This window comes from Manihot esculenta, chromosome 7 (genome assembly GCF_001659605.2).
Source record: "Manihot esculenta cultivar AM560-2 chromosome 7, M.esculenta_v8, whole genome shotgun sequence".
NCBI classification, from domain to species: Eukaryota; Viridiplantae; Streptophyta; class Magnoliopsida; order Malpighiales; family Euphorbiaceae; genus Manihot; species Manihot esculenta.
The window spans coordinates 22,138,088-22,153,795 of record NC_035167.2 but is presented as its reverse complement, the minus strand read 5'-3'; the positions used below and the strand labels follow the sequence as shown (position 1 = coordinate 22,153,795).

The 15,708-nt window shown below is 35.7% G+C and overlaps 1 protein-coding gene across 1 annotated transcript; it reads right to left on the bottom strand.

Annotated features, from left to right (window-relative positions):
• Positions 1–10,150: 10,150 nt before the first annotated feature.
• Positions 10,151–11,702, bottom strand: LOC110618724 (polygalacturonase). The gene is made up of 4 exons (XM_021761946.2): positions 11,262–11,702; positions 10,823–11,112; positions 10,497–10,725; positions 10,151–10,409 (listed from the first exon to the last, which is right to left on the bottom strand). The coding sequence occupies exons 1-4, from the start codon at positions 11,700–11,702 to the stop codon at positions 10,218–10,220; spliced, it is 1,152 nt and encodes a 383-aa protein (XP_021617638.2). The 3' UTR covers positions 10,151–10,217.
• Between the last annotated feature and the right edge of the window lie 4,006 nt (positions 11,703–15,708).

Sequence of the window (15,708 nt, the reverse complement as noted above, 5' to 3'; positions counted from 1 at the left end):
AAATCATTAAAATCATCAAAACAAACCTAAGGTAAGGGGCTACAATCCCTTAAGTTATGAAGGAGCTTCCAAGTTCCATTTCATCTCAAGCGATTAGGCTGACCATAAAAACCCGTAAGCCTCCGAGAATCAATACTGTCAATAAAAATTTCAACATCAATACAATGTGAAAATAAATTCAAAACAAAAACATGAGAGACTGAGCGCCAGAGTAACGCCAAGCCCCCACTATGCCCTATACAATCAACAGCTACAAAGTCATCATAACCCAAATGAGTCTTTATTTCAGAAATTTTTGAAGACAAACAAAATATTTCTATTAAAAAAATAAAAGTTAGTCTCCTATCTCTCACATAGAATTCCAACAACTGAGTGCTCGTGGATTCCCCAACCCACGGCAGTTCCAACTAAGCGTACTCATTTCCTCCGGCGGGTCTGATTAACAAGACCGGCCGATGAAGTTTTCCTTGGATCATTAGACATGCTTGTTGAAGAAGCAAAATCCTAGGCCCCACTTGGTTGATCCTGACCCAAACGCTTTCTTTTAGTTTTTGAAACCACAAGTCCATCATTTCCAACAACCTGCACCCCATCAGCATCCGGGACATGCACCCCCTCTTTATCCACCGTACCCGTTACATTATTTCCAATATCAGGCTCTTGATTTTTAAATAAAGGATTAAAAAATCCACCAACCTCACTGTGATTCCAGTTGCCAATATCCCCATCATTGGTACTTTGTCCATGTGAATTCCTCAGCCAACGTGCACCAATGCTAGTTGCATTTCGCCTAGATTGAGCACGTAACTCAAGGCCAAAAGACCGAACTGCTTGTTTGGGAGGAAAATTAATTAGGCAAGAGCAGAACCTTTCAGTGTGTTCAATCAACCTTAATTAATTAAATTAAAATCATAATTCTTTCATATTACAATTTTATCATAATGTCAATTTATATGCAATCAAGTCCTACTTGATTTAATTTTTCATTTTATTTTTTCATACAATTCTTTGTGTGTGTGACCCATTAAATTGCAAATATGTTTGCAACAAATATAATTAACTCATTAATTAATTTGGAGGTCAAGAATATCATCTAGCAACATGTCAAGACTATCCAAATATAATTAACTCATTAATTAACCTTTCATTGCATAGTTTGTCAGTATAATTAATATTCATTCATCACAAATATCCCGATTTAACATTTGACGTATGGAATGTGTCTGCAATAGTAAATCATATTAATTCTCATTTATTAGCTATTGACCTGTTAAATAAAATTTTAAATCTCATTTGCTAATTTTATTCCATCTTGCGCAATTATTTCATGATTAATACTAGCAGAGAACAAATGAGACATTCTCTAATTTAATACAGGGTGATGAATCATATTTCAATCACATAAATACCTTCCTAATACATCCAATTCATCCACATTTGTTACTCATAAACGAAGCAATAAATCAAAACATAAAAGTTCCTATATAAGATTATTTATTGATTTCAAGTTAAAGGATCACTTGAATAATCCATAGACACAGGTTATTTTACATATGGATTTCTCAGGCGGGTCAGTTCAATGCACTTATTTATAAAATAAGCACCTATATGTTAGTTCTAGATATCTCACATATATCAACTTATGAGATCAGTTGTTTCCTCTAAAAGGAAAAAACATAATATGTACTAGTCTCAACAACTCTAATCATTGTCCAATCATGATAAGCACATCGATCATGAATATTTAGAGATGTTACTTAAATGCAATAGGAATCTCACAATTATAACCGCATATAATTTTGTTTGCATGATAATATAGTCTTATGGATTTTATCTTTACTCAAGGTTCAATTAAATTAACACTAAAAATAAATAACTGCGTTTATAAAATTATATTTAAATACTTAAAATATATGAACAATAATATCCGACTACAACCAATAGATCGGCTATAGAGCATATTACTAACACCAACTTCCAACTTTTCTAATATTAATATACAACCCAATAATTGTCATAAATCTAAAATTACTCAATTCATATTTTTAGTTCTAATCATATAATAACTATTTAAGAAAATAAACCTCAAATCTCAAATATATAGTGAAATCCTCCTTTTTATACCTCCCTCTTACAATAATTAGAAACCTGTTATAATAAAAATATCTCATTGAACAAAATCCCTAAACAAAAAATAATCAACCTATAAAATGATATTTAACTCTTCCATAATCTCAAATCATACAAATCTCTATGTAATATACTAAAGAAATACATAAAACTTAGGAAATCTATAAAAAAAAATAAGAGAGAAATTTACCTATTAAAACTTGATATCCAAGAGAGAGGAAAATGAGTTTTAGGTTAGGGTTTTTAATTGAACTAAAATAATAATTGACTTAGGGTTTTTTTTTAGATATAAAGATTAAAATGGAAGATGGATGTAACGACCCGAAGATGGACTACACTGGCAGACTGACTCTGCCACTGATGGATCACACTTGGGTCCACTGACCCAGAGAGGACACTCTATCCCAGAAGTCATCAGACCCAACCTCCCCACGGCTCTCGGAGCGATAAAAGAATGAGATGCACCAGGGTCCATCAAGGCATACACATCTGAACAACCAATGATTAAGTTACCTGCCACCACGGTGTTAGATGCATCTGCCTCCTGCTGTGTCATTGTGAAGATCCGTGCTGGAGCTGATGGACCTTCACCTCTGAAACCCGCTGAAGAAGAGGCTGCCCCTCTGCCTCTGCCTCTGCCACTGGCCTGAGTCATGGCTGGAGCTGCTGGCTGCGCTACACTGCCTGAGGCTGTCTGCTGGGACTGAGCCATCGGGACTGCTCTTGGACATTCTCGAGCCATATGCCCCTCCTGACCACATCTGAAGCAGGCGTTCGTCCCAAACCGACATACTCCCTTGTGTGGCCTACCACACTTCGCACAAACTGCATTATCTGCACCAGAGCTTGAGCCACTCCCAAATCCCAGACTAGACTTGACTTTACTCCAGAACTTATTCTTCTTACCCTTGGGCTTACCCCATCTCTTGCTGCCTGAAGCTGCTGCACTCAGGGTAGAGGGATCTAACCTTCCCCCACCCGGAGTTTTAGAACCAGAAGACTGTGCCACTGTCTGCTTAACTGTCCCCTGAATGATGGCACTGGCCTCCATCTTCCTGGCCATATCTACTATGGCATGGAAGCTCTCCCTGTCCACGGACTGGATCAAGAAGGAATATCTGGAATGAAGTTTCATGACATACCTCCTTGACTTCTTCGAATCTGTATCCAGACTCTGCCCAGCAAAAGGCAACAGCTCCAAGAATCTGTCGATGTACTCCTCTACACTCATATCCTCTGTCTGCCTCAACTGTTCAAACTCTATCATCTTCAACTCCCTTGAACTATCAGGAAAAGCCCATCCTGCAAACTCGTTTGCAAACTCTTCCCAAGACAAGCTTTCCACCCTCGGGCTCACATAACTCTTAAACCACTCTCGGGCTTTCTTGCATTTTAATGTGAACCCAGCCATCTGAATGGCTCTACTGTCATCCGCCCCTAACTCCTCTGTAATAGTCTTGACCCTCTCAAGATACACAAACGGGTCATCACCTGACTCAAACTGGGGAGCACCCAGCTTCATGTATTCAGTCATCTTGACCTTGCTCCCACTGGCTGAGCTAGGTCTCGAAGGTTGAGTAATTGGGGCTGCTGGTTCTGTAGGTGGTGGAGGTGGTGCAACATTTTCTGAGGTAGGGTTTGTTGGATTTGGATAGTAAGGTGGGGGTGGATACATTGGGTATTGTGAATATGGTGGGTAGTATGGTGGGTATGGCATCTGTGTGGGATAAGGGGTGAAGCTATGGTAATCTGATGTGCCTCCCATCGAATACCCAGGATTTTGTGAGAAGTGTGGGTAGTGGGGTGGCTGAAAAAATCCCGAGGCCTGAGTGCCTCCTTGGGATTCTCCCATTCCCTCTTCTGACATGTTAACTCCCAGATTGCCATCCCTCCTCTGCTCTACATCCAAATCATCCCCCATGTCCTCTAACATTCCTCCCTAAACTGTTCCCCTCACTGATCTGCTCCTACCTAGATCCAAAGACCTTCTAGGGTCTCTTACTGCTCTTTCTCTGCTAGACCTACTAGACATTGCCCTAGGCAATGCTGGAGGACGGGCGCTCGTGCCCTCATCCTCAGGTGGCACTCCAGTCAATCGTGCCGATCGACGAGTTCCCCTCATCCTGTTTTTTGAAAGACAGCACATAACAAGCAAACATTAGCATCATATGGTTCATGTGGGCACACATGAACCCTCATCACACACATTGTAACAGCCCGGCCCCTTTCGACCGGCCCTGTTACCGCTCACAGCCCGAGACCTTCCTCTGGGCCCAGCCACTGTGAGCGGTAACAGGGCCGGTCGAAAGGGGCCGGGCTGTTACATAATAAAAAGGCGCCTTTTTATGTAACAGCCCGGACGTGAACCCCGGCACTGTTACCGCTCACGGCCCAGGGCTATCCCTCGCCTGGCCTCTTGCCACCTCGGGCTTTCCACTGGCGTCGTGAGCAGCTCTTAACATCCCTTCACCCTCACGGGTTCCAGGCAGGATTTGTCCCTCGGGGGAGCCATTACGGCCCACCCTAGCCCGAGTGGATTTGGCCCAATTCCTTCCTCTGGGAATTAGGTCGCCTCCCCCACTGCTCGAACCCTTGACCGGTAGCGGTCCGGATTTCCGGGGCGTTACACACATCACATATCATAGCATATCATTAATGCACATGCATATTATCATGGCATTTCACATCATCATACAAGACAGGACTCAACATCCTATCCTAGTGGACATGATCTTTCCTATTGTGCTTGACCTTCTATAACATCTATGAGCCTGACACTTTAGGTCCGACCATATGAACCTAGGGCTCTGATACCATTCTGTAACGACCCGAAAATCGGACCGCTACTGGCGCTAGGATCCAGGTCGGCTTAAGGCCGCCGGGACCCGTAGCAAGCCTAACATGCATCCTGTGAACCTGTTTAATCCCATACATGATCAACAACATACATAAAAATTAAAACTTTTCTTTCCATATACATCAACCAAACTCAACCTGTGCATATACATTAACATAACATTGATCCCTCTGTGGGATCTCTTCAGTGCCCCTAATGGGTGACATAACATGTGTTGAGTTGGTTTACATAAACATCATAAAGATCTCTAGGATCATGTAATAAAAGGGATAACAACAATCTATGGTCAAGCACACCTCTAACTTCCATAAACATCATCTCATTACATATCTATACTAATTAAGACATTACAATTACAATTTGATCATGTCCATTGCTAGCTATTACATAACCATGACTTCTTTACTCTATCCGGACTCCTGCTCTATACTGCACCTGCAAGCCTGGGGGTAAAGGGTGAGGGGTGAGCTAAAAGCCCAGTGAGCAGAACTATAAAACATATTAACACTATGCTCTATGAAATGCATCATAACACAGACAATTCACATAAGGGTTGGGTGAACTTGTCACCAATTAGTCCAAGCTAACTCTGTGCCAGGCCGTAGCATGGGGTCCTGGTCTTCCTGTCATAACATACATTACTTACCATTGCCCCAGGACCTCCTCTGGGCTCCTGGTCTTCGAGTCCTATAACCGTGCCAGGCCGTAGAATGGGGTCCTGGTCTTTCTTTACTCTGTGTCAGGCCGTAGAATGGGGTCCTGGTCTTCCTGTCATGGACTAATTGGGTCATCCAACATTCACCCACATCAACAACAATCGATGCAATGCGGCATATTCGTGAAACTAATGCAATCATCCTATTGCATAATCATGATGCATGAAACATGATAAAACATTTAATTTAAAAGATTAAGTTTAGTTCCACTCACCTCTGGCTGACTCTGACAACACCGAAGCAGCTGGACTCACTGCTGGGGTCCTCGGTTCCTCGGGTCCGAACCTACACAGGTGGACTCAAATGAGGGACCAAACACACCTGAACATAACTGTAAACTACTCCCCAAAATCCCCTAAAACATCATGAAACAACCATAGAAAAACATGCAAAGGAGGCCTGGACAGGGCACTTTCGGCGGCAGGTTCGACGGCCGAAAGTCCCTCCAGAGCCGAAAGTCAGGCAGGTTCGGCGGCACCTTCGGCGGCCGAAACTCCCAGACAGAGACGAAACTCATGCATGTTCGGCGGCACTTTCGGCGGCCGAAACTCCCAGACAGAGACGAAAGTCTCCTTTCGGGGGCAGGCTTCGGCAGCCGAAAGGCTTGCCTCCCCAACCATGTTCGGCGGCCGAAAGTCCTTCGGCTGCCGAACCTGGTTTCTGCCAAAGGGCAGAAACTTGGCTCCTTTTGCACATTTCGCCTCCCAACCTTCCAAACATGCATCAAACCTATTCTACAACACTCATACACAAGCATACATGTTCCTAGGGGGCCTCAAACCATCATAAACCCCATCTACAACACATCAAGCATCCACATTGTTCATGAACATACATTTATACCCATAAACATAACCATAACCTAAACATGCATTCTAACCCATAGATCCACTTAAAACTTACTTAAAACATGCAATGAGCTTAAGATCGGCTCTTACCTCTTGAAGATCGAGAGAGAGACGACCTAAAACTCAGAGGTGGGAGAGATTGGGTTCTTGAACTTCCAAGCTCCAAAACTCTGCTCAAAAGCTCAAATCTTCAAAACAAAGTTAAAACAAATGAAAATCTTGAAAGATCTAGAGGAAAAACATCAAAGATTTGTGAGGGACGGCGGAGAGCTCACCTTGGCCGAAAATGGGGAAAAAGGTCGCCCGTTTTCGGCTAAGGGACCCTTTTATAGTGGCTGGCCAGGCCACGTTCGGGGGCCGAACGTGCCTCCGCATGCATACCATGTTCAGGGCCGAACGTGCCTCCGCATGCATACCATGTTCGGCGGCCGAACTTGAGGTTCGGCGGCCGAACCTGGACTTCCTCACTTATGCCTTCGGGGGCCTAAGGCACACCCGAAATGCCTGTATGTTCGGCGGCCGAACTTGGGGTTCGGCGGCCGAACCTGAGTTTTCCTCCAATGTTGTTTTCGTGCAAAAACTCATTTTCTTTCATGCTTAAAACATAAAACACATTAAAACATTTTATCAAAACGTGGTTTTGCCCTTCTAGAGGTCTCCGACATCCGAGATTCCACCGGACGGTAGGAATTCCGATACCGGAGTCTAGCCGGGTATTACAATGGAGAAGAGATGAGAGATTAAGAAAAGATTTTTTTTCTTTTTAAAAACAAAAGGGATTGGCCTGCTTGCTTGCTCACGAAACCAGAGCAAGAAGAGGATTGAACCACTTTTTTTTTTTTTTAAGCTAATGGCCCCACCTTCCTTTTTTGTCTTATTAACAAGAGTCTTGCATGATCTATCTCCGAATAGCTTCTCGTCAATCTTAGGCTACGAAGAAATATTGATCTCGTCAGCTTCTCATCAAAACTGTTTTGATGAGGCTATTAACTTGGTCAATCAACTATGCTTTTCTTCAATCTATTTTTTTTTCTTTTCTAAGTTTTCTTCTGGTTTTTTGTTTTAGTATGTTATTATTGTAGGATTTAGTACAAGAGGATCTTTGTTTTGGATTAGAATGTTATACAACCCTTTATATAAGATAAAAACAAGAAGAGGGACCCACTAGTTTTTTTTTTTTTTTTTAATAAAAAAATATAGAGAGCATTTTAAATCCTCATCTCCTTCCTCTGGTTTCAGGAGCTATCCCCTCCCCCCTCTTCATATTATATATATATAAAATTTTTCTTTTAATCTCTTATCTTCTCTCCATCTTCCATTTTAATCCTTCAATCTAAACTAAAACCCCAAATCAATTTTTATTTTAGTTTATTTCAATAAAAAATTCTAATCTAAAATATATTTTCCTCTCTCTTGGATATCAAGCTTTAATAGGTAATTTCTCTCATTTTCTTTCTAGATTTCTTAAGTTTTATATATTTTTTTAGTATATTATATAGTGATTTTTATGATTTGAGATTATGAAGGGTTAAATGTTGATTTATGAATTGATTATTCTTCATTTAGGAGTCTTGTTCAATGAGTTATTTTTGTTATAATAGGTTTTTAATTATTGTAAGTGAAAGATATTAAAAGGATGATTTCACCTTGTCTTAGAGATTTGATGTTTATTTTTTAAATAGTTATGGTATTATTATAACTAAAAATATGTATTAGTAATCTTGGTTCTATGATAATTATTAGGTTGTATACTGGTATTGGAAAAATTGAAATTTAATGTCGGAAAGAAGTTAAATGGGTGTATTGAATGAAATGAAATATATGGTTAGAATGGAAGAGTATAGATAAACGGAGAATGGTGGAATTTTTATAAATATGCCGTTGAAGGCTCCAAATGGGCATTTTTGAATTATTTGTGATTAATATTAAGTGTTGTTGAGTTTGTTGAGCTTGTAAAAATTTGGGAAAAAAAATCTAGTTTATGCTGAAATATTGCCGTATTTTTATTAAAATTTTCGAAAATTAATCATGCATTTTACATTCTATATTGGCATTTCAGGATTTAAATTCTTGTTCTTAATACTTTATATTTTCTATAATTTTAGGAGAGGATCCAACTCTTACTTTAGATCCTAAAGGTACTCCAACTATCTAGACTTTATTCTGTCTTTAGTAAAGATGAGTGCATAAATTTATAACACTGGTATTTTATTAAAGTTATATCTATATGTGATATTATTTTATTGTAGAAAAATGTGGATAAATTTATAACATTGGTACTGTATTAAAGTTATATCTATATGTGAAAATATTTTATTGTAGAAAAATAGGAATGAATAATGGTATATTTATGCTTTTCAAATAAATGAAAAGAATTTTATATTATAACTGATTAAATAGCCGACTACACTCTGTATATGCATCGATCATATAACACCTTGATAATAGGTGATTCATTTTTAGTTCAGCTTATATTTATACTATCTTTGGAATAGCACTTGATATACATATAGTCTTTGGATGTATATTAGATGGTTGCCCTTTGGAGTAGCTCTGCACAGGTATATGACCAATATAATTTTATTTGCTCTTAAGCCAATATTGTCATTATAGAGTCCAAGATTTCAGCATCGCTCTCAAACTATTATCATTTTTATTTATTGCATCTGAGATGTCAACATTATCCATAAGAAATATATTATGAGTGTATCAAATCCTATATGAATTTTTATGTTGTTGGATAAATATTTTCGACGGTTTTTATTCTAGCTTGACAATAATATTTAAAATGATTATATTTATCCAGCTAACTTATTTTAGTATATTATGTGGTATTATTAAGTATTAAAACTTTGTCTATTCTCCCTTTATTATTTATTTATCCGCTCATTGAGTAGTCGTACTCACTTCTCATATTTTAATATTTCATATTCTTTTTAATGATCTAATCTAGCAGTTTTATTTTTTAGATTGTCCTTACATCTATTTCACCAGCAATATAGTCTAGTGGAGGTCAAGTCGATTAGAATTTATTTTGTAAACTTTAATTATTTTGGGATAAATGTATATACATCTAGATTTTTCTAGGCTGCTAATATTATTTTTGGAGACATAAATATATATTATTTTTTATCCTCACCGAGAGGATATGAATGTATTTATGATAAAATTATAAATATTTGGCATGAAACTATTTTTCATATATATCTATACCTTCTAAAATTTAAAAAGTTATTATATTAATTAGCATATTTTTAGAGCAAACTCTGTAAATACGTCGTGTCACATTCCTCCTATAGGTTAGAGAAAGGGTGTGAGTAGCCATGCTATTAGTTTTTCTAATTTTTTATATTAATAATATTTTTCACTTATAAAAATACTATTAACTTTATTTAATCAATAGGATGGTAAACAAATTAAACTGCTTATAAATTATTTGAATTTGGATAGGTGTTATGAGTGAGCTTACAAAAAATGGATGAGTAATTTTGTTGGAATTCTTTGTCAATAATTTTTCAGGTTTTTTTTTATAATTTAATAGTGATTATTGCATTTATCATAGATGGAATTTTATATAATACAATAAAAAAAACTTAATACATAATATGAAAAATTTATATGTGATGCTATTTGATTGAAAGAATATAAAAATTGCTAGTTTTCCCTCTATAAACAGGCTCCACTGGCATTGTTGCATGATGCTTCCGCTGGTCGGTTCTTGTAAGTGAGATTTATACCCTTTAATCGAATCCCAGAACATGGGTTCTTCTTACTACAATCTAATTTCACTGCAGTTTCTGTTGCTGAAGATCCATGTATATCTAGGTAGGTCACACCACTAATTTTTACCCCAGAAGCCTGTTCAAAGCAGAGATTTTATTAGAACATGAGTTAGATTTAATTCTTAGTATTGAAACAAGGAGCAGTTCGGTAAACTTGGGCTACCTGGCCAGGGCAATTGTTGTTATTAGGACAGTAATTTTGATCAATTATAATAGGATTTTGAACATTATTCATGACAAGATGTTGAAAAACAATGCTCCTAACAAAACTTTTGCTGGGTCTCCCCCAGGTCTTGATTCTCACTCCATTTTCAGTTCCAGAAAATGTAGTTCCTGTGACTGTCACGTTCTGCACTCCACTTTCTTGAAGGTCCTTGCCTAAACTTCCAATGCTGCACATCAACACATTTGATGATTTTTAGCTTATCAGACTATTAAAGTCGTCATATTCACATATGTTCTTTGTATATTTAACATATGCTTAATTACCTGATTCCATGGCCAGGTCCACAGACAACATTTTGAACCCACAAATTACTAGTTCCAGGGCCAATTGATACACAATCATCCCCTGTACTTATCTTAGAATTTAGGATGGTGACACCAGTTGATGCTTCAACATGAATTCCGTCGGTGTTGGGGCTCTCCCCGGAGGCCATAATTTTCAGCCCTTGCATTTTGACGTTTTGGCATTCATTGATGACAATGTGGAACATTTGGCTATTCAGTGATGCCAATCCGCTGATCACAATGTTGTTTGAATTTGTGAATTCAAGTGACTGCACATGCAAAAGTAGAATTAATATTTTTATTTAAAATTTGTTGGATATATATAGATATATGCACATGGAATCCCTTATAAATGGGCACAATGGCTGCATTTCACATTCTAAAATTAAAAGGGTATATGCGAGTGAGTTGTACGTACCGTTGCACCGACGGGGCAATTCTTGCCAGAGGCCTTGCAAGACCACAATCCAGTACCTTTTCCATCGAGAGTCCCACCAGAAACAGTAACCCCACGGACATGTTCAAAGATTATCCAATTCCCAGAACTGCCAATGACCCTGTAATCCGAAGGAGCCACAAGGGTACCATCTATACGCAGAACAATAGCACTGTTCTTGCAAGGACCCTGGAATGCAACTTTACGAAGAAAGAAGCTTCCTTTAGGAACATATATGTTGGCTGATTTTGTTGAGGCACAGGCTTGTGTCCAAGCGGCTAGGAAGGCCATCGTTGAATCAGTGTTGCCATCAGGTTTGGCACCATAATTTAGTACATTGTACTGTACAGCTCCCATTGCTAAAGACGAGGTAAGAGAAATGAGGACAAGTACTTGGAGAGTAGGGTTCAATTGATCTGCCATTGTTTTTCTTTACAGATAGTTTGATGGGTATCTAATATTTATAGGCATTTGGAAAATCCAAGTTTTCGTATTAAAGAAGAACAGCTGCTGCTAGTTCGGGGGATGATTAGAACGTGTATGTTGACCCTAATAACCTCAAATATCATTATTTTTTTCCACTACTATTTCAAGAAAATTATGAAATAGGAAGAAATTTTGCTTCATGTTCACACGGTTTATCTTTTATTCTAATGATATTCAGAAGTGTTTTTAATCATGTGATAGATAAAAACTACTATATCTAGCTTTTATTTTTATTAAAAAAATAGAATTTAATTTATTAGTAATTTTTATTGTCATTTTGTCTCAAATAAAGTAATTTTTTATTTTAAAAAATGTAATGATGTACTTTTTCTCATTTCCGTATAGTGATATTTATTTTTCCTGAAATAAATTATTTCACTAAAATAAGTGTTGAAGTAAAAGAAAAAAAAAAAGAACGCAGTCCTTCAAAAACTAAAAATGGCGTCTGTAATATTTTTTCTTTGCAAAATAATATTTTGAAATATTATTAAATTAATAAGAAAAAAATAAAATTATATAAATCTAATAATATATATAAATAAAATTATTTATTATTATTTTAAAATTAAAGCGATATAATAACCGCCTAGAATAAAGTATGAGTTGTCACACTAAAATAGAGGCAATGCCTGACAAAAATCTAATAAATTAATGCGTGGTTCATCAATGGAAAGGAAAATTCTAATACCGTTGCACCGGTTCTTTATTTAAGACTAGCCCTTTTCTTAATTGGACGAAATTTTACAGGTTAAGACTAGCCCTTTTCTTCACATGACGAAATTTTACAAAAAATTACTGTTAACACAGATGCAATTCAGTAGATTTCCATTATATTTATAATCATGAGATCTCTTATTCACTCATCTATACCAGTCGAATTTTCAAAAAATTTAATGTCCAACTCAATCTTTTTACAATATAAAAGTGAATGAATATGTAAATTAAAATACATATTTTTATACAAATATTCTTAAATTTTAAGCAATCTATTGCACTCGTCCATTTCTCTAGTTTACTTATTCAAGTGTTGAAATATCTACCATATGTGTCAACCATCTCATATTTTCTTTTTTGCAAATTGATCGATTACGGTTCTGTTTAGGTACATAAAAAATAATATTATAATATATATAAATAAAAAATTTATTATTAATTTCAAATATATATATATATATATATAGTCTTATAATTTTCATATTAATTTAATATATATTTTTTCCTTTTTTTAAATTATTAGTTTATGAAAATAAAATACTATTTTTATATAATTTTTGTAAACAAATTATATAAATTTTTAATATTTTAATTTTTAAACAGAGTATATGTTCTATTTTTCGTAGTATTACTAATTTAGTATCAAATTATGCGTTATCTGTTCATTATTACATTTTAGTGATTATACAATAAACCCTTCATATTCTACTTAAAAAAAAAAAAAAACTTCTTGCTCTTTTATTCATAGTCAAATTAATTAGGTAGCACTTCCACGATACTAAATTTGTAATCAACTAAAAATTAAGTAAATATGCATGCATGCATGCACCGCCGCCTCTTCTTTCCCGGAGCTGCAGCTGCAGCTGCTAAGTGCTATTTTAAATTCAAACCTTAATTTCTTGAACCGGCAGGGATATGGATATAAGTGATGTTGTTTTAGAATCCCATATTATACCTCCAGTTGTCTTTCTTCCTAAGCAACTATGAACCCATGATTTATTTCTTTATTTGAATAGTGGTGCATGTGGAGTGTACAGTAATAATATAACTCTCTCCCTTTTTATAATTTGAAGAAGTTGAAAGTGTGAAAATTAGGTGCTAACATGAAGAAGAACGTGACAGGTGGAGTGGTAAACGGAGAAGAAATCGGCTAGCTTTGTTATTCATGACTCAAATGCATGAATGTTCGTTCATTTTTTGGAAATAAAAATTTTTTTAATTCAAAAATTGAAACGTATTTTCCACATGATAGGGTTACAAATTTAATGTAACAAATTACCATTTTACCTTTAAGCTTTACTCTTTATTCCTTTTTACCCTTCAATTTTATAAATGTAATATTATATACTCTCTAAAATCTTAATCAACAAATCTCGCGAATAAATGCGATTTGAGATAATCGTAAACTTTTATGTTTCTATATAGAGTTGAGCAGTATTCGATTCAAATCGAAAAAAATCGACCGAATCGAATTAATTTAAAATTTTAGTTCAGTTTTTTAATTATTTCGATTCGATTCGATTTTTAATTTTAAAAATTTCGATTATTTCAGGTAGATTCAATTTTAATAAAAAAATTGAAAAAATCGAATTGAACCGATTAGTGATAATAATATATTATTATAGATCATATTAATATTAAAATATTTTAATTAAATTTTAAAATACTAAAATAAAGTGTAAAAAATAAAAAATTTATTAAAAATTGAAATCGATTAAACTGAACTGAATTAAATCGAATCAGATCAGTTCGGTTCAATTCGATTTCTGATCAAAATGATTCGGTTCGATTTTCATAAATACTAAAATTTCAGTTTTCAGTTTATTCAATTCGATTTGATTTTAAACCGAACCGACCGAATACTCACCCCTACTTTTACATCAATTAAACAGAAAAAATAGTTAAACATATACCAATCTAAAATGAATCCCAACATTTGATCCTCCCTCTCTTGCCTATCCTTGCAATTATTAAGGATTTGAAGTTCATCCTCAGTTAATTTTTTACTTCTTGTGTCTTCTCCGTCTTTATAATCTACTCTAATATCCTCTACACTTACTTTTATATCATCAACTTCACCTATATTATCTTTGTTTGGTTCAACATCAACAACACTCTAAATCCTCTCCTTTACTATCATTTGGTTCATCACAAAAATCAAATTGTTTACTATTCTCAGCTAACATCAATAGGTGTTTCATTGCCAAAACAATTGGCACATTACCCTCAACCATTACAAGACCCTATAATATGAGAGACATAAAGATCTAAAGTATCTCTCCGTATAAAATCCTGAAATAATCTCTAAAATATCATTCTCATTGCCACTCTTAATTTGATATAAAGATCTAGAGTATTTATCTGTATAAGATTATTGATGTTTTAAGATCCAGAAAATAGAATTTTTATGTGTGTAAGCTTGATTCTTTTAGGGATACTCCTTTCCTTTTATTTTTTTCTTCTTGCTTGCCAGTGGCGCCTAACGGCCTCTCTGCTACAGTGACGTCTGTTTCTGTCATGCGAGCCCGTACCATCAGTTGTCATACCTATGTCAGGCGGCCATTTAGTTTTTCCCGGTGCGCATGCGAATAGGGCTGCGAAAGGACGGGGCTTGCTCATTTTTCCCCATGTCTCCTTCATAGGCCGACCTCTTCTTTATTGGGCTTGGACTCGCAGACGACCCGGTCTATCTTTCATGCTAGATCTTGAGTTGAAAGCCACTGGGCAGGCCTGCCTAAGGACGTTCCGAACTCAAGACCTGGTCCGCTTTTGTGGGCCCTGATTCAGCTCAAAGGGTGTGCTTTTGTGAGTCTTGATTCAGCCCAAAGGGTGTGCGAAGTCCGATGATTATATATATATATGTAAAGAAATTTAAAATTATTTACTTATTTAAAATTTTATAATAAAGCATGTTACAAGTAATTTTGAATTATTTTTTTTTATATAAATTTGAGTAATATATATTTAAGTTAATAATTTTCTCAATGATATTTTCTAATGATATTTTCTAAAGCATATATTATAGTAGCTATCCATAATTTGTTTTTTTATATTGAATATTCTTCAATAGGTATGGTGTATGACTGAAATACTGCATTTCCCTTTTATGTAATAGAAATTAGAAATCGCTTATGTTTGAAAAAAACAAAGAAAAAAGAAAAAAAAAAAAGGAGAAATACGTATACTCAAAGTAATTATAGAACTAAAATTGTCAAGATAAACATGATTT